Genomic DNA, 27866 nt, shown 5'->3' with positions numbered 1-27866 from the left:
GAAGAGGTGCAGGATGATTGGCGTTATTGACTGAGGGGATGGACGACAGAGGATGTGGTGTGGCTGCGCACAGGAGAGCGGGGGACAGAGAATTTGGAGTGGACTCTGTAGACCGCTCGGGCGTTCAGCGAGGACACCTTTTTGGGTCCTTTCTCACTGCCTTCGTGAGGCGCAGGCGCTCCTTACCTGCTCCCGGCCGAGGCTGCTGAGGTACCTCTGTCGACCGATACATGTGAGTGTTGTCCGCAGAGGGTCCCGGGGGGGACGGATTACGATCGTAGGAGTCCCCTTTCCCTTACTGGCCTTCGGGAGCTAGGACCTGGCCTGCGAGTACTAGTGGGAAGCCCTCGCACAGCAGCGCTGATCTAGGCCTGAGGAAATATGGAAGAGCTTGGGACCTTTTGAAGGAGCCAAGTTTGAAAAATGGGACGCGGGGCCGAGGGAAAGGATGTTACTGGGAAAAGTATACGCACAAACATGATTACTTTTGTGCGTGTGAGAGAGCACTGGGTGTAGTGATAGGAATTCGCTCTTTGCGCAGGTGGTTATTCGACGTCCACCATGTTCCAGGCACCGTTTTGCTGCTGCTGCTGCTGCTAAGTCGCTTCAGTCGTGTCCGACTCTGTGCGACCCCATAGACGGCAGCCTACCAGGCTCCGCCGTCCCTGGGATTCTCCAGGCAAGAATACTGGAGCGGGTTGCCATTTCCTTCTCCAGTGCGTGAAAGAGAAAAGTGAAAGTGAAGTCGCTCAGTCGTGTCTGACTCTTAGCGACCCCATGGACTGCAGCCTACCAGGCTCCTCCATCCATGGGACTTTCCAAGCAAGAGTACTTGATTGGGGTGCCATTGCCTTCTCCGAGGCACCGTTTTAGGCGTTGGTAAAAAAGAATGAGTAAAACAGATAAAAATTCCTTTCTCCCGTAGTTCATGTTTTATTGAGGAAGACACATATTAAACAAAGTTTAAAACATTATCGTGTCTTAGATCGTAACGAGTGCTGAAAAGAAAAGTAGTAAAGCAGGGAAGGGGGATATGGCTTGAAATTTTAGTGTGACCATTGAAGGTCTCACTGAAAAGGTCACTGTCAAGTAGAGGTGACAGAAACAGAGTTAATTGTAAGAGTAATTTGGGGAGGGGCTTCCCTGGTGGTTCAGTGGTAAAGAATCCATCTGCCAATGCAGGGTACACAGATTCAATTCCTGGTCCAGAAATATCACTTGGAAAAAGAAATGGGAAACTATTCGGGTATTCTTGCCTGAAAATCCCCATGGACAGAGGAGCCTGACGGGCTACAGTCCATGTAGGGTTACAGAGAGTCAGACGGGACTTAGTGACTGAACAACAACCATATTTTGCAGTAGTGGAGTCAGGCTGAGGGATCAAACACTGCAAAAGCCATCAGACAGAAACTGGCCTGAACAGCAAGGAAGCCTGTAGGTCAGAGTTGAGTGAAGGAGTTGGAGCTGGAGAAAGAATCAGAGAGCAGGAACAGGTCATGAAGGATCTTGAAGGGCATCTAGGTCACTTCACTAACAGTGAAGTGTTATATCCTGACTGCCTTTTTGAAAGAATCTCTCTGACTGCTGTCCAGAATAGACTGGAGAGAATAGGGTGAAAGACCAGGTAGGAGACTTGCGCACAAATTCTGGGAAGTTACTGTGGTGGCCTAAATAGGGGTGGTAAGAAATGGCCAGTGAGACTTTCAGTCCTTATAATTTAGTTATGCAAGAATTTTAATGGATGATGAGTTAATCTTTTTTAATTTTGTTTGGGGAACACTTGAAAATAACTTCTAGTGTGAGGTTGCTGCTGCTAAGTTGCTTCAGTCGTGTCCAACTCTGCGACCCCGTAGATGGCAGCCCACCAGGCTCCCCCATCCCCGGGATTCTCCAGGCAAGAACACTGGAGTGGGTTGCCATTTCCTTCTCCAATGCATGAAAGTGAAAAGTGAAAGTGAAGTCGCTCAGTCGTGTCTGACTCTTAGCGACCCCATGGACTGCAGTCCACCAGGCTCCTCCGTCCATGGGATTTTACAGGCAAGAGTACTGGAGTGGGGTGCCATTGCCTTCTCCAAGTGTGAGGTTAGGAGTATCAAACACAAGTTTAAAATCATGGCTTTACTATTTAATATTTGAATGGTGTTAGAAAAGTCACATAATTTCTCTTGAGTTTATCTATAAACTGGAAATATTGTGTCACAAGGTTGTAAAGATTAAATGACAGTGTATGTAATATGCCAGGCCCATTAAAATAGTGGCTACTATTATTAACTGTGTTCTTGGATTAGAAATGGAAAAAGGGAAACAAAAAAAAACAGTGGTGAGTGCACCTGTAAGATAAAGGTTTGGTTAAATCCTATTGGGAAAAATTTGACCAGATAAAAAATGACCTTGTTTGGTAGAGGGTCTTGGGAAACCAAGACATATCCCTTTTAAAATTTTATGTATTTGTCACTGGACAAAAAGCTTTTCTGTGTTAATGGCCATAGTGTTTGAGATATATGGACTGCCTTCTCTTAGCCATACTCTCATAGCCATCCCTTAGGCCTTGCAGCATCCCCTGTGTCCTCATTGGTAAAGGGGAAGAAGGCTCTGGTGAGTAAAGAAAAACAATCAAGAATAAATACAGATTTCCAGTTGTAAAATGATTGTCACAGGGATGTAATGTATACCATAGTGACTATGGTTAATAATAGTTTTGCATATTAGAAAATAGACTGAATCTTGATGGTTCTCATCGTAAGAAAAAAAATTATAACTATGTATGGTAAAGGATGTTAACTGGATTAGTATGGTGATCACCTTGCAACCCAATCAAAAAATGGGCAGAATATCTAAAAGACATTTCTCCAAAGCAGACATACAGATGGCCAAAAGGCACATGAAAAATGCTCAGCATCACTAATTATTAGAGAAATGCAAATCAAAACTATAGTGAGTTATCACCTTACATCAGTCAGAATGGCCATCGTCAAAAAAATTACAAATTATCAATGCTGTAGAGGGTGTGGAGGAAAGGAAACCCTCCTGCTCTGTTAGTGGGAATGTAAATTGGTGCAGCCACTATGAAGAACAGTATGGAGATTCTTTAAAAAACTAAAATTAGACCTACCATATGATCCTGCAATCCCAGTCCTGGGAAGATAGCTGAAGAAAACTGTAATTCGAAAAGATACACACACCCCAGTGTTTACCTAAGCATTATTTACTATAGCCAAGATGTGGAAGCAACTTAAATGTCCATCAAAGAGATGAGTGAATAAAGAAGATATGGTGTATATAGATAAACATGTGTGTGCACACACACATATGCACAATGAAATACTACTCAGCCGTAAAAAAGAATGAAATAATGCCATGTGTAGCATGATGGATGAACCTAGAGATTATCATACTAAGTAAAGTCAGAGAGAGATAATGACAAATATCATACAATATCACTTACATGTAAAATTGAAAAATGAACTTATTTGCCAAACAGAAACAGACTTACAGATGTAGAAAATAAACTTACAGTTACGAAAGGGGAAAGATGGGGCAGGGGGTGTAAATTAGGAATTTGGGAGTAACTTTCACTCACTGCTGTTACTGCTAAGTCGCTTCAGTCGTGTCCGACTCTGTGCGACCCCATAGAAGGTGGCCCACCAGGCTCCCCCGTCCCTGGGATTCTCCAGGCAAGAACACTGGAGTGGGTTGCCATTGCCTTCTCCAGTGCATGAAAGTGAAAAGTGAAAGTGAAGTCGCTCAGTCGTGTCCGACTCTTAGCGACCCCATGGACTGTAGCCTACCAGGCTCCTCCATCCATGGGATTCTCCAGGCAAGAGTACTGGAGTGGGGTGCCATTGCCTTCTTCTACTTTATATAAAACGGGTTAAGTAACATGGGCCTACTGTATAGCAGAGGGAACTATGCTCAGTATTTTGTAACAACCTATATGGGAAAAGAATCTGGATAAGAAACTATGTGGGTGTGTATATGTATATATCTGAATTACTTTGCTGTGCACCTGCAACACGACATTGTGAATCAGCTGCTTCAGTAGTAAAGTCACAGCTAATGAATGAGTTGTAGAGCTGAAATTTGAATTCATTCCCTGATCACATACTTGAAAGCAAAAAGCAGTAAATTCAAAGCAGGTATTTCAGTACATAACACAGGATGTGACTAAATGTAAGAGAGCATTAGATCAGTTAAATCAGCTATGGTTTTTTTCCTTAATTACTAGAGCCGTTTTACAGTTGACGGCATATTTGATGAGACACAATGCTTGGAGTGTCTAAGAAGAATATAAATTTTTAGCTAATTGCAATTCTGAAACAGCAAAATCAGATATTTTGATAAATAGAGAATCACTTCCAAATTTTTGAGGTGTTCGCTATCCTATGAAGTAAAAATGAAAATCTGCAGTTAAAACTGCCATTTCAAAGCAATTGTTTGATTGTTTGGTTCCTAACATTGAGAAACTGGGGTAGAAGATTTGTTAATTTTTAAAATACTGGCAATTTAAAATCAGAGTGGGGAAGACTACTGAAGAGATTGCTGAAGTAAAGGGAAGCTGTTTAGAAATGATAGGGCTCTCAGGGACTTCCCTGATGGTACAGTGATTAAGGCTTCACTTTTCAATGCAGAGTTTGTGAGTTTGATCCCTAGTCAAAGAGCTATGATCCCAAATGCCTTGTGGCCAAAAAAAAAAAAACATAAAACACTGGCAGTATTGTAACAAACTCAATTAAAAAAAAATTTTTAATGGTCCATTAAAAAGAAAACTTAAAAAAAGAAATGATAGGAATCTCAGAAACAATCTTTTATGCATGTGTTTTAATGGTTAAGATACAGTCCAAATTCATGTATTTCATAAAATCAGCTTCCCCTGGCTTTATGATTAGTGGCATCTTACAGCAGCATTTTAGGTTTGATGAAATATGGTGGTTATGTTGAAAAAAACAATGTGAAAGGGCAGAGTAACTTAGCTAATACTTTTCAAAGCTTTTTATCATAAAAATGTTTATTTTTTAAAATTTAGTAGAGGAAAAAGGGGAAAAAAGCTTTGACTCTTACTATCCAAATACAGTTAACATACTGGGTATACTGTTTTCTTTGTAAATATTTTAGATTTGTAATTACTGTGCATGCAGTTAAGTGTTATATCTGTTTTAATAACATAATCTTTTTTATTTTTAATTTTGGTGCAGAGTAAGTCAGCATTCCCAAACTGTTGTAGAAAATTCTTGTTCAAGTAAATTTTAATAGCTTTTCGTTGGTTAGTATTCCATGGCTAAATACTTTGGGAAGTGCTTCATAATCATATCCTTTATTGAAATTATAGCTTGGGCATTAAAAGAGCTAACTCCAGAATCAGACGGACCTAAGTTTTAATCCTCATTTACTAACTAGCCCCATGACCTGAGCCAAATTAATTTTAAGTCAAGTTTTCTTCTATACATAATGTAGATAATTGCTGTATTTGTAGCTGATCTATGCACAGCATTTAGCGAGCCCACAATAAATGCTCTGGAGAAGTTACCTATTATTAACTTTATCATCTTGAGAAATCCTCTATGTATTAGCATATTAAACGCTCTGAGGAGACTAAGCAGGCCTAAAAATTTGAAATCCAGTGGATACTCAATGTAAAATTGAACCCTGTGCAGCAGTCAGCACAGAGTAGTGAAATGAGCACTTCATTGAATGATAAACATTTGTCTGAACTTAAAGCAGTGACGTTAAGCTAGCATTGTTGCCCTAAACATGAAAGCGGAAAGTGGACGTGTTAGTTGCTCAGTGGTGTTTGACTCTTTGCAACTCTATTAACTGTAGCCCACCAGACTCCTCTGTCCATTCTCCAGGCAAGAATACTGGAGTCGGTAGCCAGTTGCTTCTTTAACCAGTACTTGAAGAAAACCGAGATGGCTTCATCCACAGTTATTTTATGTATGAATGGTTGAATAGGATCCTTCTGTATTCTGAGTATTTTAAGATTTCATGGCTCACATAAGTGTTTTCCAGTAACATTTCTGTCTGTTACTAATACTGTTTCTTTTTTCTTTCTTATTTCTCCTGTTTATCCACTTAGTAGTTAGAAAATTCATTTTTACGGAATGTTTCAGGTAGCTTATGTTTCTAGGTCCTGGTTTTTACCAATTTAAAACTAGACCTTAACTTAAGCAAGTATTTTTACATTTATGGCTAAGGATATAAATTATACTTATTTTTATAATATATTAAATAAATTAATATAATTAAATATATTAACTAAATTAACATAATTAAATATATTAGTTATCTTTATATGGATAGTATATTAGTGGAGTATTTAAAGTATAAGAAAAGTTGGATGGTGTTTTACCTGTTTGTATTTGAGTGAGAGATACAAACATTTTATTGAGAAAAAATTTTCTTATAAAGATGTTTAAAGTTTACTTATAAAATAAAATAAAGTTTACTTATAAAAATGTTTAAAGCTGATTTTTAAACCATTTTCTACCAAATGAATTATTAACTAGTCTTAACTAGCTGTAATTTTTTTCCTGTTTTCAGTTTGTGGTAATAATATATTGGTTCCCTGAAATGGCCAGTCTTTTCACTTTATATATCCTAACCCCTCACCATGAGATAACAAAGATTTTGAGGATTATTCTGTCATCTCCCTTTATCACATTGTTTCCTCTTATGTGTGCATGTATTTATATGTTTAACTTACTTGTGTTTCTATGTTTTAAAACATGGCATTCTCTCTTCCTAAACAGTCTGTGCTTCAATATGTTTCACAAAAGTTATATTTTACTTAACTCATAACTGTGTTTTCCAGGTAGTTAATAGATTTATTTCAGTATAATTATAGATCTTTTTTGCTTGTAGACTAGGATTTATTACCTGTATTTTGTGAATTATTTTTAGTCTTAGTTTTGAAGCTGTTTTGTAAGTTAGGGCATATGTTTCATATTTGGTTTTGTAAGCAACTTGATGTATTTGTGAGATGACTTTATGGACCTACTGTTCAATTTATGAGACCTGTTTTAGACTTAAATCTATTTATTTCATATCTGTTAAGAGAAGTTTACTAGGGTTTTTTCTAATGTGTATCACTAATTTCACATTCATCTTAGTATCACTCATCAAATATTGCATTGGTAGGGAAGCAAAAGTTACAGCTTATGCCAAACAGCTTAGGCCAATCAAATCATTGTTTCCGTTAGCGATAGCTGTATTTCACCTATTGAAATATGTAATATTTGGTCATTACTTATGTTAAACTGAAATAGATGTCAAACTAAAAGAATGCTGTAACTGGAATACTAAAAGTTCAAAAAACATAACTTTTTTACTTTAAATTTTCATCATATGTCCATGTATTTTTCTCTAAAATTCTGGCTTTAACATTTGAGGAGCAATAGCAGGGTTATTGGAGAAGGCAATGGCACCCCACTCCAGTACTCTTGCCTGGACAGTCCCATGGACGAGGGGCCTGGTGGGCTTCAGTCCATGCGGTTGCTAGGAGTCGGACATGACTGAGCGACTTCACTTTCACTTTTCACTTTCTTGCATTGGAGAAGGCAATGGCAACCCACTCCAGTGTTCTTGCCTGGAGAATCCCAGGGACGGGGGAGCCTGGTGGGCTGCCATCTATGGGGTCGCACAGAGTCGGACACAACTCAAGCGACTTAGCAGCAGCAGCAGCAGCAGTAGGGTTATTGTGTATTCACTTTTGGTAAAAAAAAAATTGGCAGAATTTAAGTTATATCTTCATTTTCACTCTTGTACATTTTTTTTTTCCTCTATTTTTCTAAGCTATTAAGTAGTAGTCCATGGAGTAGTTTACTGAGGCTTTTCCAGATTAACCACCTTTGCCCCATTTATATTTTCTTGATTACTAACAACTTTATTTTTATAAGGTTTTTAAAACTTTTTCTATATCATACATTGTCACTGTTAGCATAAAGATTTTTGAGGGTTGGTTTTGTTTTTATAAAAAAGTAAACATCTCAGTATTCTTTGCCTAATAATTTGAAATTTTGAAACAATCTTATATTATTTGTCCACTGTTAGCCAATTTTTTAATAAAAAACTTCACCTCTGAGTGTGTATCATTTATTTAAAATTAGAGCTGTTTCAGCAATGTTTGTGTCCTGCTTTGAAGTGTAAACTGATGCTAAATTAGGTAAAAAGCAATTCTTAGTATTGTTAATGATTAACCTTTTGTCATGTGACTGTCTTAATATTTGGCAGTATAAACCTTATGAATTTGGCTTCAAAAGTTTGAACTTTTGAACATGATGAATTAATCCCAGAATTTTGCTTATATATGCAATATCTACATACTGATAGGCTGTCTTCTAATTTCTATGAGTTATAAAATTAAAATTCTATTTTCTTCCGCAAAAGGAAATAGAATTATATGATATACAGAATTCTATATATGTCATGTCAGTGTATGTATATATAATATATATTGTTAGAGTATATTCTATTATATAGAATTATATAATATATAGAATTCTATATATAATGTCAGTGTGTCTATATATGTATAGAATTCTGTATATATGTCTATATATGTCTATATACAAAGAATTCTATAGAATTGTCTCTATATAATATATATACACTAATATTGTATCTCAGTATCTATATGATTAAATTGATGTTTTCCTAATTGTTGATCTTTTTCCTTTAATATTGTCTTTCCTACTTTACATGTTCTTCCTTACATGTAAGTTTGTACATAATTAAATAAGACAGTAGAAATATCCAATACACGAAAGAAACATATAAAGAAGAAATTCAGTAACTGTCTTTACTTTGGAACTCAGGTATAGTACTCAGTAGTAGAAATATCCAATACACGAAAGAAACATATAAAGAAGAAATTCAGTAACTGTCTTTACTTTGGAACTCAGGTATAGTACTCAGTTATCTCGTAGTTAAGGTTGTTATTAGTCTGTCTCCTAGTGTTCCTGTCTTACGTCATAATATTCTGCAGTATTTAAAGTTTCTTGAAAACTTGGCAACCTGAAATATGATTAAATACATTATTTTCTGCTTTTGGGAGAAAATGATTTTCTTTTCCAGTCAGAGTGAGGAATTAATCTATTAACATTTCTGCCGCTTAATTGATTTGTTTTTCTAATATATGGTTCTATTGCAGTAGAAAATGTTTTTCCTTTCAGACTGCTTGTTCATGATGTCCTATACAATAAGCTTACTCATTCTACAGTATAATGTTTCACTTTCATTTTTTCACTTAGGATTTTCTGCCGTTTGTTGGCAAAAATGGCAACTGGTGATGCTGTTCTGAAGAGATTGGAGCAGAAGGGTGCAGAAGCAGATCAAATTATTGAATATCTTAAGCAGCAAGTTGCTCTTCTTAAGGAGAAAGCAAGTAAGAAAATTTGAAAATTTAAGTTTTCTGATCTGAGGGAGATACTTAAAATAAATTCATACAGTGACGGCAAAAAAGAAAAAATGTGTTTGCCACAGACAATATTATATTACTTCACAGTCTTGATGATGACTTCTGTATTCCTTTAATATTGCAATTATGAGTGAAGAAATATTCTGGGATTAAGATAAATTAGAATTGGTGTATGGTGAACATGTAATATTTAGAGAAAACAATGTGTTAATTCAAGACTAATAAAGAAAAATTAATATTTAAAATAAGTTGGTATAGAATTAGAGACTAAAAATGAAGAAAGCTGGGTAAAATCAAATAGAAACTCAAATATCTCCTTTAATTTCATATAAAAGAAAATCTTTACTTTCATATTGCTCTCTTTTTGGGTATTTTCTGAAATGATTTTTACAGTTTTTCCAGTGCTTATGTTTTACCTCAAAATTGCTATGATGTATTCACAAAAATATTAGATCTTCTGCTTCTAGAATTTAGGGTTTTTTTGGTATATTTTATTTCTCAATAGCCAATGGTAATACTATGAAAATTCCAAAGTCTTTTACCATCACTTATTTAAATAAATGCTCTTCTGTGCTACATAAAACTGAATGACTTAAAGAATCCTACATTTACTATCTAAAAATTTTTCCCTTTATCAAATTTTTCTTCTTTTTAAATACTGTTTTAATTATTTTTATAATGTTTTATAAATACTTTTTCTTACTGTTTTTCTTAAAATTTAAAAAGGATTTTTCTTACTATTTTAAAAAATTTTTAATGCTTCTTCCCATTAGAAAGATGAAGAGATTATAGAGATGTATGTAATATAGAAGAGAATTAAAAAGGAAGTAATTTATGGAGAGTAGTAGTAATAAATATGTATATGTAAGTAAATACACAGCAGGACTATACTGCTTGACATGAGAGTATCACACGCTATGTGATTTGCATATATGGAATCAGCAAAAGTGCAGCAGGCATAGTACAGATTGATATAATAGTGTGCCTTTGTGTTGGCAACCCAGATACCAAAATCAGCTTTGAGTCATGTTTTTGATTTACTCAAAATGATGAATGATGTTTCTTTAGGTAGAACTCTTGAACAAAACAAAGTACAGATTTGCATAGTACTTGATTCCTAGAAAATTCAGAGTATAATGAAAATGTTTAAAAATGTTTAAATGTAAAAAATAACTAGAATCTAGGCTCAAATAATAAACAGGATTTCACCTGTGCATCTGTACAATGTCACTGCAAAATCGTGCAGGATATGAGACAGTTCTTCATTTCACAGGAATATCTAACCTATTGCAGAACATCTGAAATCCCTGACCTCTGCCCTCCAAATGCCAATACTGACTCCCATTATTAGTGACACCCAAAAATTCCCTTACAGATTTTCAAAGTCCCACCTAGAGAGCAGTACCAACCCCACTGAGAATCCTTGTCTTTTATATTTTGTGTACCCTATTGCTCACCGTTAACACACTATGTTGAGCAAATCATTTCGTTTAATGTTTGACCAGCTCTACTTTTGAGACATTAGGAATTGAAGAGTTTTCATGTCCCTTTACAAGATACTGATTAAAAAGGAAGAAATGAGAACAATTTTTTATTGTTTGGTATCATTATTAGATCTTCGACTTTGAAAAAAGTTTAATATATCTGATATTTGTCTCTCAGTTAACCTGTTAGTAACACTGAACAAGGTTCTTATACTGTCATAGCATTTTTATAAAAGCTAGGAAAATGATTGATAAACAAAACCTCTTCTGTTTTTACTTCAAAGATTTTCTCCCTTTCTCTTTTAAATATCATGTTGTTTAATAAATATTAAACTGATACAAAGGAACTGGTGAAACATTTGGTTTTAGCTTTGATTATACTGGCTATGCTTTTATCAAGTAGTATTCATAAGAAACCTTTTAGAAAACCCAGCTATGTCTTAACTGGTGGTTCTTGATCCCAGTTTTGCAGGCAACTTTGAGAGAAGAGAAGAAACTTCGAGTTGAAAATGCGAAATTGAAGAAAGAAATTGAAGGATTGAAACAAGAGCTAATTAAGGCAGAAATTCAAAATGGAGGTGATTAATTATAGAAATGATAGGTTGATTCATAACAATAATTATTACATTCTTTATTAAGTTGGGTTTTATGCTTGATTACTCGTCTCGTCCTCACAACTGCCCTTCTCATGCATTTTTCCTCTTACATTGAAGAGAAAATACAGACTTAGAAAAGGCAGATAGATGATCTTGCCTAAGATCATGAAAAAATGCCAAAATTGGAGTTTAGAGAGCTGCACTCTTAATCTCTACTGTGATCATCACTGGTCCCCTATTAAACTCGATCATCACTATTCCCTATTGAGTAGAATTGAAAATAAGCCATAATAGTATTTAGTTAACATTTATTAAATTTTACTGTATGCCAGGCACTACCAAGTGGTTCATATACGTTATGTATTTTATCCTTAAAATCTTATGTACACAGATATTCTTGTTTTATACATTGACGCTTAGAGATACAATTTGCCTGAAATCAGATACTGGTTTTTAAGTTATCCAGATCAGCAGATAATTATCATTTCACCTGGTATGTTGTAAATGAATTGAAAGTTTTTATTGAATTATTTTAAAAGTGTCTCAGTTCTGTTCAATTCAGTCGCTCAGTCGTGTCCGACTCTTTGCAACCCCATGAATCGCAGCATGCCAGGCCTCTCTGTCCACCACCAACTCCTGGAGTTTACCCAAACTCATGTCCATCGAGTTGGTGATGCCATCCAGCCATCTCATCCTATGTCCCCTCCTCCTCCTGCCCGCAATCCCTCCCAGCATCAAGGTCTTTTCCAGTGAGTCAACTCTTCGCATGAGGTGGTTTCAGCTTCAGCATCAGTCCTTCCAATGAACACCCAGGACTGATCTCCTTCAGAATGGACTGGTTGGATCTCCATGCAGTCCAAGGGACTCTCAAGAGTCTTCTCCAACACCATAGTTCAAAAGCATCAGTTCTTCGGTGCTCAGTCTTCTTCACAGTCCAACTCTCACATCTGTATATGACCACTGGAAAAACCATAGCCTTGACTAGATGGACCTTTGTTGGCAAAGTAATGTCTCTGCTTTTGAATATGTTATCTAGGTTGGTCATGACTTTTCTTCCAAGGAGTAAGCGTCTTAATTTCATGGCTGCAGTCACCATCTGCAGTGATTTTGGAGCCCCCAAAAACAAAGTCTGACACTGTTTCCACTGTTTCCCCATCTATTTCCCATGAAGCGATGGGACCAGATGCCATGATCTTCGTTTTCTGAATGTTGAGCTTTAAGCCAACTTTTTCACTCTCCTCTTTCACTTTCATCAAGAGGCTTTTTAGTTCCTCTTCACTTTCTGCGTGAAAGGTGTCATCTGCATATCTGAGGTTATTGATATTTCTCCCGGCAATCTTGATTCCAGCTTGTGCTTCTTCCAAGCCCAGCGTTTCTCAGGATGTACTCTGCATATAACTTAAATAAGCAGGGTGACAATATACAGCCTTGACATACTCCTTTTCCTATTTGGAACCAGTCTGTTGTTCCATGTCCAGTTCTAACTGTTGCTTCCTGACCTGCATACAGATTTCTCAAGAGGCAGGTCAGGTGGTCTGGTATTCCCATCTCTTTCCAAATTTTCCACAGTTTATTGTGATCCACACAGTCAAAGGCTTTGGCATAGTCAATAAAGCAGAAATAGATGTTTTTCTGGAACTCTCTTGCTTTTTCCATGATCCAGTGGATGTTGGCAATTTGATCTCTGGTTCCCCTGCCTTTTCTAAAACCAGCTTGAACATCTAGAAATTCACAGTTCACATATGGCTGAAGCCTGGCTTGGGGAATTTTGAGCATTACTTTACGAGCGTGTGAGATGAGTGCATTTGTGTGGTAGTTTGAGCATTCTTTGGGATTGGAATGAAAACTGACCTTTTCCAGTCCTATTCGGCCATAAAAAAGCATGAAATTTTGCCATATGCAGCAACATGGGTGGACTCAGGGTATTATGCCAAGTGAAATAAGTCAGAAAAAGTCAAATACTTATAGATGAATCTAAAATTAGAACAAACTAGTGAATACAATAAAAAGCTGACTCATAGATGTAGGGAACAAAACAGTGGTTACCACCGGAGAGGGAAAGAGGGGGGCAATATTGGAGTTGGGGATTAAGAGGTACAAATAATTGTGTATTAGGTAAGCTACAAGGATATATTATACATCATGGGGAATATAGGCAATATTTTATAATAACTATAAATACAGTATAACATTTAAAATTGTTAATCATTATATTGAATACCTGTAACATATTGTATATCAACTGTATTTGTTTCAAAATAGTTTATGATTCACAGTTTCATAGTTTTCTGTTTATTTAACATAAATGACATTATTTCATTTTCTTTGTCAGTAAAACAAATACCATTTCCATCTGATACTCCACTAAAAACTGATTCTACAGTTTCTGAAAATGAGATACAGTCTATACCAATAACAGCCATATCTTCTGGTGCTAAAGAGCAAGTAAAAGGAGGAGGAGAAGAAGAAGAAAAGAAGATGAAAGAGAAAGCTGAAAAGAAAGGTATTTTTTAACAGTTAAATTTGTTTTGCACTTGACTAGTTTACCAAATGTCAACATTTTTCATAATGGTGTCAAAAAGAAAGTTCAAACTTATGAAATAGAATAAAGTTTAAAAACAGTAGGGTAATGGAACATTAAAGGTGGGCCCTCAAGGGTGTGTAAAGGTTGACCAGGTTGACAGGGCAAGAGCATGACTTGAGTAGAGGGACTAGCATAACTAACACCAGGAAGTAGAGAACCATATGCAGTTTGCTATGACTGAATTTGCATGTATTTGTGGGGAACAGTTTCAGAGAAATCACAGGTAGAAAGTTAGCTTAGAAGCAATCATGAAGATAAGAAAACAATATTCCAGTCAAAGTAGAGTGTCTGAATTAGCATTGCGGTGTTAAATGTTTTAGGAATCCGTAAGAACTGAAGTAGAAAGTATATCACTGTCCACTTAAACAACTAGAATAGAAATCTTGCAGTCAGCCTTAACTTGTCACTGTCCCTCAATTTTTGTATCTAACTGACTACCAAAACCTGTATAGTCATATCTCAGGGATATTGCAGATTCATTTCCAGACCATCAAAATAAAGCAGATAGCACAAGAAAGCAAATCACAAGAATTTTTTGGTTTCCCAGTATGTATGAAAGTTATGCTTATACTGTACTGTGCTCTATTAAGTGGTCAATAGCAGTATACCTAAAAAAAAAAAAACAAAAAAAATACTGTACATACCTTGGTTAAAAATACTTTATTGGTAAAACATGCTGACCATCACCTGAACCTTTAGCAAGTCATAATCTTTTTGATGGGGGAGAGTCTTTTTTCAGTGTTGATTGCTGCTGACTGATCAAACTTAATGGTTGCTGATGGTTGACTGGCTGTGGCACTTTTTTAAAATAAGACAACAGTAAAGTTTGCTGTATTGGTTGAATCTTCCTCACAAACTATTTATCTGTAGCACACAATTCTGTTTGATAGCATTTTACCCACAGTGGAACTTCTTCAAATTGGAGTCAGTCTTCTCAAACCCTGCCAACTGCTTTATCAGCCAAACTTATGTAATGTCCTAAATCCTTTGTTACATTTCAACAATCTTCACAGCCTCTTCACTAGGAGTTGATTCCATGTCAAGAAATGACTTTCTTTGCTCATTCATTAGAAGCAATTCCTTATTCACTAATATTTTATCATGAGATTGCAGCAATTTAGTCATATCTTTAGGCTCCACTTGTAATTCTAGATCTCTTGCTAAATCTGTAGTTTCTTCCTCCACTGAAATCTAGAACTCCTCAAAGTTTTACATGAGGGTGGGAATCAACTTCTTCCCAACTTCTGTTAATGTTGATATTTGACCTCTTTCCATGAATTCTTAATGGCATCTCAAATGGTGAATCATCTCCAGAAGGTTTTCAGTTTACTTTGCATCATTCTGTCAGAGAAATTACTATATGTGGCAGCTATAGCTTTAAAAAGTGTATTTCTTAAGAATAAGACTCAAAAGTCAAATTTATTTCTTGATCCATGGACTGTAGAATAGATGTTGTATTAACAGACATGAAAACAAGCTTAATCTCACTGCACATCTTTATTAGAGCTCTTGGGTGACCAGGTGGATTGCCAGTGAGCAGTAACATTTTGAAAGAAGTCATTCTTGTGAGGTGAAAGTCTCTCAACAGTGGGCTTAAAATATTTTGTAAACCATGTTGTAAACAGAAGTACTGTCATCCAGGCGTTGTTGTTCAATTTATAGAGCACAAGCAGAATAGATTTAGTGTCATTCTTAAGGGCCAGAGGATTTTTCAGAATGGTAAATGAGCCTTGGCTTCAACTTAAGGTCACCAGCTGCATTAGCCCCTAACAAGAGAGTCGGCCTGTCCTTTGAAGCCAGGCATTGACTTCTCCTAACTATGGAAGTCCTGGGTGGTGTCTTCTTACTATAGAAGGCTTACAATTTTTATCTACGTTGAAAATCTGTGGTTCACTGTAGCCACTTCATTAATTATCTTAACTAGACCTTCTGAATTGCAACTTTTACATCACTTGCTGCTTCACCTTGAATTTTTATGTTATGAAGACAACTTCTGTCCTTCAATCTCATGAACCAAGCACTGCTAGCTCTAACTGTTTGTTTTTGCAGATTTCTTATCTCTCAGCCTTCACACAATTGAAGAGAGTTAAGGCTTGGCTCTGGGTTAGGCTTTGGCTTAAAGGAATATGTCTGGTTTCCTCTTCTCTCCAGGCCATTAACGCTTTCTCCATATTATCAACATGACTGTTTCACTTTGTTATTGTTCATGTCTTCTCTGGAGTGGCACTTTTTGTTTTCCTCAACAACTGTTTTCTTTGCATTCACAACTTGGCTGTTTGGCACAAAAGCTCCAGCTTTTGGCCTGTGTTGGGTTTCAACATGCCTGCCTCACTAAGTGTAATCATTCCTTGCTTATAAATGTGAAGAATATGTGACCTTTTCTTTCACTTGATCACTTATTAAAGGCCATTTTAGGGTTCTTTTTTTTTTTAATGACAAAGATTTTTAAAGTTTTGTTGTTGCTTTTATACTTCAGAGTCTCGTATTGATGTCCTGGTCATATCTATATGCAACAAAAACATATACATTTAAACTCATTTTTTGTATTATTGGACCGTAATGTTCTAAGAGAATTCTGTCCAATAGATATATAATATGAAGTGTATATATATATTGTAATGTTTTTGAGCAATATCATTAATACAAAAAGCAAGTGAAATTAATTTTAATAATACATTGTAATGTAATACATTGAAAATATTATTTGAACATGTAACCATAATAGAAATTATAAATGAGATATTTGCATTCTCTTTCTTCATGGTAGGGTTCTTAATTGGCTTAATTTCGGCCAGAGGAAAGGGAGAGACAGATGGGTTGGTTGATGGTCGAACAGTCAGAACACACACAGTTATTAAGTTTAGCATTTTATATGGGCATGGTTTGTGGTACCCTGAAGCATTTACAATAGTGACATCAAAGATCTCAGACCACAGATCACCATAGCAAATATAATAATGAAAAAATTGGAAATATTTTGAGGATTACCAAAATGTGACACCAAGACACAAAGTGACAAATGCTGTTGAAAGAACGGTGTCAAGAAAGTTGCTTGATGCAGAGTTGCCACAAACCTTCCATTTGTAAATAATGCAGTTATCTGCAAAGCACAATAAAGGGAAGCACAATAAGATCAGCTTTGGCTGTAATTCCTACCACCAAAACCTATCTGGAGCCCGGTTCTGTGCCTGCATTTTGTTAGGTGCTACCAGGTAATTTAGGCTTCCCAATAGCTCAGTGGTAAAGAATTCACCTGCCAAGTAGGAGACAGAGGAGATGCAGGTTTTGATCCCTGGTTTGGGAAGATCCCTTGAGGAGGAAATGGCAGCCCAGTCTAGTATTCTTGCCTGGAAAACCCCGTGGACAGAGGAGCCCGGTGGGTCACAGTCCACGGGTCACTAGGAGTCTGGCACCCCTGAAGCGACTGAGTGCGTCGTGACACCAGGTGGCTAGGTTCTCATGAGCCCATCTGATTAATGTTAAAGCCTCATGTTCTCTAGTGTGTCCTTACCTGGCCGCTAAAGCTCTTTTTCTAATCATAAATCTGACTCCTTATTTATTAACTTTGCTTTATTCCTTTCTGGACTTCATTTTCCCAAATGTCAAAAAATAGGTTTTTATAATTCATTACACATGCCTCTCGTGGTACTTAAACTCTTTAAATTTTTTTGGAAAATATAAAAGGGCTGAGGGATTCATAATCTGATCTAAGCCATTTTAGCACCTAACCCTTGTCAATTCCTTTTGATAAGCATGAATAGCTTCTAGGTGCTGTGCATCCTCTTCTACATCACTTCACCACTAGGTGGTATGGTTACAATGAAACCAAGTCAGACTGATTCTTTCTTTTTATGAATTTTATTAAGTAGGCACAAAACATTCATGCAACCTGTTCTTATAAGTTTGGTAAAAAGTCCATCCTCAAAGAGGATAAAGTATTGTGGCTGCAAGATCAGTCAACCTTGTGGTTAAATGAAACAACAAAAGTCTTCCTTTCGAGGAGGGAGCATCCAAGACCAAATGAAGATCTAGGTCTTGAATACCTGTGTTCAGTAGAACTTTCTGTCCGTATAGCTGGGTTGTCCGACACAGTAGACATAGCCATGTGTGGCTGCTAAACATTTAAAAACGTGTCTAGTATGACTAAAGAACTCAATTGTAAATTATTTTAAATTTAAATGTTAAAAACTATATGGAGTCAGCAGCTACTGTCTTGGATAGTGCTGAAATAGAGGGCTGTTTAATCAATGTTGACTGCCAAGATTGCCAGATTACAAAATTGTGCTCTCGAAAGGGCTGTGGCACCCATACAGTCTTTCTGTACTACACTTATGAGCATCACTCATTTGTTAATGAAACATTTCTAAAGTCTCTTTATGATGACTAACGAAGTTCTTGGTATGGAATTTCATATTTACAATCACCTGTGTAATGTAGATCCCTGAAAAAGGTATTTCAAATGCCTGAAGTTTTAAAATTCATGAATATAGCTACATCATATTGTTACAGTAGTATGTATGTTGTTGTTGTTCAGTCACCTACATGTGTCCAACTCTCTGTGACCCCATGGACTGTAGCTCGGCAGGCTCCTCTTGTCTGTGGGGTTCTTCAGGAAAGAATACTGGAGTGGGTTGCCATATGTAGTGTTTTAAAATAAATACATAGTTTATCACTCAAAGATAACTATTAAGATTTTTGTAGTAATTATATATATATATATATATGGAGAAGGCAGTGGCACCCCACTCCAGTACTTTTGCCTGGAAAATCCCATGGATGGAGAAGCCTGGTAGGCTGCAATCCATGGGGTCGCTAAAAGTCGTACACAACTGAGCGACTTCGCTTTCACTTTTCACTTTCATGCATTGGAGAAAGAGATGGCAACCCACTCCAGTGTTCTTGCCTGCAGAATCCCAGGGACGGGGGAGCCTGGTGGCTGCTGTCTATGGGGTCGCACAGAGTCTGGCACGACTGAAGTGACTTAGCATAGCGTAGCATATATATCTTTATCATTAGGGCTCTTAACTATTTTTAAAAATCTTTTCTGATATGTTACATGAAAAGTGGTATTTTTAAAAAATTTGCTAATGAGACTAAAAATTTGTCATTTATTTTGAACTAGCTCTACGTTCTCTTTTATAAGCAATCTTTGTGAAAATTGTGAATGTCTTTTATGCAAAATCATCTGTTCCCACTCCAGGATTACTCTTCCCTGTGCTTCTGTATTTCTTTTTATTTGTAATGTTTATCACATGTTCATTATGTGTATCTGTTTTTTTTTTTTTTTCTTTAATATTATTTATGGCCATGCTGGGTCTTCAGTGCAGACTTTTCTCTGTTGTGGCAAGTGGTCACTGGCTTCCCGTTGAAGTGGCTTCTCTTGTTGCAGAGCACGGGCCCTAGGACACTCAAGACTTCAGTAGTTGGGGCTCCAGGGCACAGGCTCAGTAGTAGGGCACAGGCTCAGTAGTAGAGCACAGGCTCAATAGTTGTGGCATACAGGCCTAGTTGCTTCACCACATGTAGAATCTTCCTGGATCGCCGGGATCAAACCCGCGTCTCCTGCATTGGCAGGTGGATCCTTTTCCACTGAGCCACCAGGGAAGCCCATATCTGTCTGTCTTGTAAGAGATTTTTGGTGCCTGGCTACTGTGGGCCACTCATCTTAATTTTTTCAGTGCCTTAGATCTCAGTAAATATTTATCCAAAGATGAAACAAAGAAGTAGTTAAGAAACAATGCTTTCAAGTGATAACAGCTTATGTCCTACAGATTAGGAGGTAGTTTTGTCTTACTTTTTTTTTCTGCCAGAGAAGATAAATGTAAACTTTAGGAATTTGAACTATATTCAGGTTGCATTTTGACTTAATGGCTAAAGTGATCTTATGGCTTGTAAGAGTTATATTATCAGCAAGTAAATGAAAGTAGAATTTTGAAAACATAATTGGAATAAAATGTTTTCTTCCACTCAGATAGTTTCTGTAGGCAAATCTAAAGTCCTAAGAAGTCTTCAGAGGAGTATAAGAAATGGAGAAATTCATTGTATACTTACTGGTATGTTTAAGTGGTGAGAGACACATTTTATCAGTGAAATTATATTTGATTGTAGTTCATGCTGTCAGTTGGCTACTTAAGATATTCTTTCTAAAGAATTTTTCACTCTTGGAGAGTCACAGTAAATCTTAAAGGATTTTTTTCCCTCTGTTTCAGGGAAAGGGAAATTTTTTCTGTAGAGTGTTATTTACAGACTATAAAGTCTCTGTTACAATTGCTTCACTCTGCCAGAGTACCAAAGCATGCATATACAATATATAAATTAATGAACATAATTTTGTTCTAGTAAAACAATTTCATAGGCAGCAGGCTGGATTTGACCTTGAGCCATAGATTACCAACATCTACTCTGTGTCTTTAACTAGAGATATAGACAGTTCAACAGAGAAATAGCTTAAAGGGAATTCAAGATCTTGTGACATGGATAATTCTTTCCTTTGTTACTTAAATGAAGATAGAAGATGAACACTCATTTTTTTTTTTCTTTTAAACTCATCAGAATCAATACTGTGGAGATTTTCATTTTTGTTTTACTTCTGAAGTTTACCCTTTGTAACTATTTTTTAGGAGAGAAAAAGGAGAAAAAACAGCAACCAGTAGCAGGAAGTGCTGACTCTAAGCCTGTTGATGTTTCCCGTCTGGATCTTCGAATTGGTTGTATCATCACTGCCAGAAAACACCCTGATGCAGATTCTTTGTATGTAGAAGAAGTAGATGTTGGAGAAACAGCCCCAAGAACGGTGGTCAGTGGCCTGGTGAATCATGTTCCTCTTGAACAGGTAATCTATGTAGCTAAAATTATTTCTACATATGCGTTTTGGTGTCAATCCCTCTTTCTTAATGTTTTTTCATGTAATTTTATATCAAACCACACAACATGAATCAATATTGATTAATTCAGTTGATTATTTAAATATGATAAATCCACCAAAAAGTGCACAAAACTACCAAAAACTTGCAAAAGATCTGTAAATTAAGATCAAAGTCATGACCATAGAAAGAAGAAATGATATATTATTTTTTCTCAATTTTTAAAAGTATTTTTAGTTTGTTATTTTATCATCACTGTTCTATCATGGAATTTTATTCCCTGATTTTAATTTTAAAATCACCATTATATAAGCTCGGAAAGTACCAATCTAAAATTAAGAAAACAAGCTTTATATCTTAATAACTCAAGTATTTTCATACTGGAAGAAAAAAGAGGAGAGGGAATTTTGAAGATTGAACTTGAACTTTTTAATGGTATTCCTTTATTCATTAAAAATAGTGTGTTTTAAATTTTTATTATTTGGATATTTAAATATATCTATATTTCCAATGTCAGATATTAATAATTTATAACTTGCTCTCTCTAGACATCTTCTATAGAAATTTGCATCATCCAGCTATTTCTTCTGCTCCATGGTGCTTCAGAGATACTGCAAAGACCATAGTCTTCCACATTAAAATAGTTCTGCCTCTTGGTTCTTTCCCAACTCTGTTGCTGATTGACTTTGTGAACTTGCACAAGTCCCTAGTTAATTCATTCTAATTTCAAGATGCTGATATTTACTGTGAATCTGCACTGTTCCAGGAACTGTTGTAGACAAGTGAATAGAAAGAAAGATAGATGAATGATAGATTTGTTTAAAAAAAAAAACCCTGGGATTTCCCTGATGGTCCAGTAGTTAAGAATCTGCCTTTCAATGCAGGGGGTGTAGGTTTGATCCCTGGTTGAGGATCTAAGATCCCACATCCATGGGGCAACTAGAAAGAACTGTGTGTAGCAGCTACTAAACCTGTGTGCTCTAAAGGTAGCATGCTGCAGCTGAGAGCCTGCATGCCACAGCAAAGGCCCATCACTGCCAATAATAATAATAAACAAAAGGCTCTGCCTTTGTGAAGCTCGTATCTGAGAGGATCAGAACTTCCATGATAGTGTGTTAATATCAGGAAAAAAATAAAAGTAAGGAAAGAATCTAGAAAGTATTGAAGCTAGGGGAAAAAAGTGGCCAGGGAAGAGCAAAGTGGTATTTAAGTAAAGGTCTAAGAAAATGAAGAAAACAAATTATTCTGTCTTATGGGATAGCATTTTCAGGCAGCCCTGAATCAGATGTTATCCTGGGATGTTCAAAGAACAGCAGGAAGCCAGTGTCATTGTAGCAGACTAAATAACGGGAAATGTGATGGGAGATGAAGTCAGAGATAAGGATGCCAAAAGCTGTAGGGTCCTAGAGATCATTGTAAAGACTTTGGCTTTTTTTCTGAGTGAGATGAAAGCCACTGGAGGATTTTTGAGCTAAGGGATAATATGGTCTGTCTCACATATTAATAGTATCATCTGGTTGCTTTGTTGAGGTAAGAAAGATGGCATTAAGGAGATCAGTAAAGAAATTTCTCTTATCTGTGAAAAATGATAGACGACACTGGTGTGTGCTTTTTCTTTTTAACATTCATTTTGTATAGGACCAGGACCCTCTCATAACAACTTATGAAGTTAGGTTCATAAGGAGCCCTGGAGAAAGAACCAGTTAATCTTGAGCCAGCTCAAATTTGAAAAACTCCTCCTCATTGGGGCTTCAACTTTTTTGTTCTCCTAAGTTACAGACTAGTTCTTCTCTTCCAAAAGCTGTCATTCACAGCCATATGCAAAGTGATTTATATACATATCTGAATCTAACCATCAAGTCAGTACTAGTCAGCAGTCTATAAGGTAACTGCATTTAGCTCCCTAAAACTGTATACCACATTTTTTACATTTGTTTATTTTTCTAAGGTAACAATCTACAGCTGTCATCTGATTCTTAACAGATTGCATCTAGCTAAACCTGTTATTTTTTTGTACATATTTGGTGTAACTTTTTTTATTAAGTTCCCATATATGTGGCATCTTAAAGTTATTTAATGTCTGAAGAGAATAAGAATTCATAAGATCACCAAAAAGGGGGCCTTTTCCATTTGAACCTTAGGTTCATTTTTTTTTAAATCTTAGAATGTGGGGGTAAATTTATACATAACATTTATTTATAAAACCATCTTTCACCTAGAATGTGTCTTGTCTCCACATGCAGTGACCCTTCTTGAATGTTATTTTACACCTACTGAAAGAATTTAAACAACTGTGTCCCTTATTTTTGCTCATTGACGACAAAGTTAAGACTTCAACTATTGAAGTTTAAAGAAATTGCTGTTTACTTCTGTAACAAATTATAGAAATAGCTATCGTTGTTTGTTGTGCTGTGCATAAAGCTTAAATTGTTAAGTGATCAGTACTTTTTAATTTAGGAAATGAATCTTGCATAGTATTGAAAATGATCAAACATGTAGGGGGAAAATGTGCATTTATTTTAGTGCTGTTTCTAAGCTAAATGCTTTATATATATGTTGTGATTTAATCCTTGTCGCGTCTTTATATCATTTCCCTCATTTTGTGAGGAAACAGGGAGATCAACTTTATGAGTCTCATTGCTAGTACATGAAAACTAGCAATGAAACTTAAAACCAAATCTGTTTCCCTCAGTCATTTCTTTATTTTTAAGTGAAATATTATTGCCTCTGCTGTTTGATCTATAATGCATTGTCAGTTTGTAGAATTTTTTTTTTTTTTCGTGTTGATACAAGTCTTCTTTAACAACATAAAAGATTTTGGACACAGATAAGGATAAAACAGCCACAAAAATAGAACATTTGATATTTAGCATATTAGATGTACCTTAATGTATTCTAGATAAGATTATTCTAAATCTTTGTACATCTTTAATCATCAGTGTGTATTTCACACAGATGCAAAATCGGATGGTGGTTTTACTTTGTAACCTGAAACCTGCAAAGATGAGGGGAGTAGTATCTCAGGCAATGGTGATGTGTGCAAGTTCACCAGAGAAAGTGGAAATCTTGGCACCTCCTAATGGATCTGTTCCTGGGGACAGAATTACTTTTGATGCTTTCCCTGGTAAGTATTTATTAGTTACTGTTTGTAATTTGGGACTCATGGTTCTGAAAGCTATGTTTGGAACGTTTAAATTTAAAATCACTCCTGTATATGACTTATAAGACTTTACACTAAATGACCATTGTTAGTGATATTTTTGTTTATTGAGATTGACATAAGATGGTACATTAAGCACAACTGTGTAATTATTCCTTCCCCATGAACACTCAAATTGCATAAAACACCAGAGAGACTGTACCCTAAGTGAAATACTAATTTTGATACCTACATAACATAAGAGTGTGATATGGATAGAGAACCAGTTAATGTGCTACAAAATCATTTAAGTGTAGATTATCTCAGAATGCAACATAAAAAGATGAAGAGATGAAAAGTTCAGACAGGGAGCCGAAAATGTATAATTCTCAAAGTCAACCTAGTAATATACTTGTATATGCTTTTACTAGCCTTTAGGATTTAGAGGAAATCTTTAAGTTGAAATTCATAGTTTTTTAAAAATCTAAAAGGAAGGTTCATTTCATATTGTTTCTTCTCTCTAGTAAAGTGCTCCTGAGACAGATGAAGCTTCCTAATTGTGAGAAAGTTTCTTCAAATAGGTCTTTGGAAGCAGTAAAGAAAGCTTGGCAGATGTAGAATAAACATTTCTTTCATAAAAGTGGAAGACCTCTTAAGAGTAAAAACAGAAATTAAAAGACTATATATTGCCTTTTGGTCACAATCACCACTGCTTACGTAGGGAAATCAAAACACTTCCCCAAACCTTATGCTTTTGGTTAGGATGTCATGTTTATACCTGACAAAACCTGAAATTCTATTTTTCTAAACTGGAATGGAATGAAAATAAAAGTGAACTTTTTCTTTTAAAAATCTTGGTTTGTCTTTTCAGATTAACATTTGCCTTCCTTTTTACTTAAATATTTAAGATGAGTGCATTTTAAGTTTTATTTCTCTATATAAATTGTTAAGTCAGATATTTAGAACTGGAAGAAATCATTTATTTTAATCCACTATTTTACAAATTTAGAAACCGAGACCCAATAGAACTTAGCTACCTACTTAAGGTTTGTAGAAGGATCAAAAAATAGATGTGCCTGCATCTCAAATATTACCAGCATTTTTGTTGGTGGATCATTGGCTTACTTTGAATTCATATGGACTATTTCATCAGAGAAGGCTTATAGTTCTTTTATTTCTATGACAGCTTTCATTCCCCTTACCTTATATAGAATTAGAATTAACAGGTAAATATTTCAGCACTTGAATCAGTTGTTACTATCTGGACATTACTGTTAAGTAATGTGGAGTTTTTTTAAAATACTCAGTGACTTAGCATTAGAGATGCTAATAGCCCAGAGTGGATTTTTTGCCTTTAGCATATTTTTTAATCTTTCAATCTGTTTGCTGTTGGTGTGTGTTTATATCTACATCATTGCAGTCTAAAATTCCTTTCATATTCATAGTTTCTCCTTGTGCTTTAGTACTGGAATATGTAGATAACATATACAAATTTTTCTAAAGTGAAAGGGAAAAACCTAACATTTAAGTGGCCCATGCAGTTGTTTGAATTATACTCTTACAACTTATAAAATGCTTAACCAAGCTGAACAGCATCAAATAATTGATAAACTTGGGGACGTGAGGTCTGTTAATTCTCATCCTGCTTATGCACATCAGTTACTGCTTCTGTAGCAGTGAATCTGAAAGGAAATAACAATTAATACTATGTATGCAACAGATCAGAGAAGGCAATGGCACCCCACTCCAGTACTCTTGCCTGGAAAATCCCATGGATGGAGGAGCCTGGTGGGCTGCAGTCCATGGGGTCGATAAGAGTCGAACACAACTGAGCAACTACACTTTCACTTTTTCACTTTGATACATTGGAGAAGGAAATGGCAACCCACTCCAGTGTTCTTGCCTGGAGAATCCCAGGGACGGCGGAGCCTGGTGGGCTGACGTCTATGGGGTCACACAGAGTCAGACACGACTGAAGCGACTTAGCAGCAGCAGGCAACAGATCATTAGTCTTACTGTATTTTTTTTCTTTTCCCAGAGAGAGCCATGATTTATCCGTACTTTATTTTTCAGCATATGTTTTACATTTTAAAGCTTAAGGTGTTAGCTGGTACATTTTGATGTTCATTTGATGTGCTCAGTGTCTAGAGATTTACATTTCATGTTATAGTAAGTGTGGTATAGAAATTGCATTTGGGGCTCAAACCTTCGAATTGCTAATTGGCTTTGAATAACGATTTTCCAACTATAAAACCATTGCTTCCATAAAGTTTAGAAGATGCCACATAATATATTTATAATAATGGCTAAAACCCCTCCCCACTCCTTTTTTAGTCTTAAATCTGTAAAGCCATAAATTGTTTCAATATCTAGTCCCTAAAGTATCAACCAAAAATAACACAATATTACAGCAAGAAGACAAAGACATTGACACTCCCTCCTCTTTCTTTTCCTTTTTTTTTTTTTTTTTTGAGAATGCACTGGATTTAGTCTCATAATAAATGGAAATTTGCATTCAGACTTTTCTGAGATCATGATTATTCCTATTTTGAGTCTTATTAATAAATCTGAGTTGATGGTTAATCTCAAAGCATGTATAAATGCAAGACTCTTTAGCTTTTGGACCCAATTACTCTTTAAAAATGGGGTGTTTTTTTGGTATTGAGTGGTATGAGTTTTTTATATATTTTAGATATCAGCAGCACCTTATCAGCCAAATTGTTTGCAAGCTGCTTCTCTCATTCAGCTGGTTCTCTTTCAATCTCACCAAGTAGAATGGGCAGCAGATGAAATTCAGAGTAGTTATTATATTTAGCTAGATAACCCTAACACTTAAGTTATTTCCAGTACTGTAGGAAATCTTTAAGTACTGTAGCAGCAATTTAGTCATTTTTTGTTGAAATATATAGTAAAGCATAGGCTGCTTCTGCCATGTATAAAAATGCAACACATCAAATTATGCTCTCATCTGTTCAAAATCTTTCTTTATATGTAGTGATAAAATGAGTATCTTGTATTTTCCTTCTGATCATTTGGGGAATAAATTAGCTGTACAGCTGTTTCTTAAAAGAGTAAAAAATAATACCTTTAACATTTGTAAGGAAATGACAAAATGTTTTGCCAATTAAGAATTTTAAAAGTGCTGATGTCACAGAAATAAAGTAAGTGTTAAAAGTAAATATTTAGATTCTTATCAGGTGTAAAGATCAGAGATTGTATCTAGGACAATTCACTAGAAATCTCTGAAGACAGTTTATTGATATGTTAGCTATTTATTATTTTCCCTCTCCCAACAGGAGAGCCTGACAAGGAGCTGAATCCTAAGAAGAAGATTTGGGAGCAGATCCAGCCTGATCTTTACACTAATGATGTATGCGTGGCTACGTACAAAGGCGCTCCCTTTGAGGTGAAAGGGAAGGGAGTGTGTAGGGCTCAAACTATGGCCAACAGTGGAATAAAATAAAACACTTCAGTTTCTGAAATTCATTAAAGAAAACAATAAAAAGAAATAACATTTGTCACTCATAGCTAAAATACAACTGGCTCATTTTTGTGGTTATTTCTCTTCTAGATTTGAGTAGTCTTTTACCTGGTATGTATTGTTTTCCATTGATTAGAGAAACACTACATTTATACCGGTAGGTTTTGAGCCTGCAAGGAGGAATTTGCCTGTGTTTCATGATGATTTATTGTTCAGTGATTGTGTTGGCTAGCACATTGCTTTTTCTTTATACATTTAGAAAACTTCAGATTAACATTTAGTTTCTCATTTGTAGGCACATGTTGCA

At 35.8% G+C, this 27866-nt stretch overlaps 1 protein-coding gene across 1 annotated transcript; it reads left to right on the top strand.

Annotated features, from left to right (window-relative positions):
* Positions 1 to 34: 34 nt before the first annotated feature.
* On the top strand, positions 35 to 27617 carry AIMP1 (aminoacyl tRNA synthetase complex interacting multifunctional protein 1). The gene is made up of 7 exons (XM_019962345.2): positions 35 to 232; positions 9246 to 9379; positions 11361 to 11474; positions 13825 to 13995; positions 20697 to 20908; positions 23895 to 24063; positions 27375 to 27617. Coding segments are annotated over exons 1-7 (969 nt in total). The 5' UTR covers positions 35 to 230; the 3' UTR covers positions 27542 to 27617.
* The last annotated feature ends 249 nt before the right edge of the window (positions 27618 to 27866 follow it).

Source organism: Bos indicus, chromosome 6 (genome assembly GCF_029378745.1).
Source record: "Bos indicus isolate NIAB-ARS_2022 breed Sahiwal x Tharparkar chromosome 6, NIAB-ARS_B.indTharparkar_mat_pri_1.0, whole genome shotgun sequence".
Lineage (NCBI taxonomy): Eukaryota > Metazoa > Chordata > Mammalia > Artiodactyla > Bovidae > Bos > Bos indicus.
This window is presented reverse-complemented; position numbering and strand designations above follow the sequence as displayed.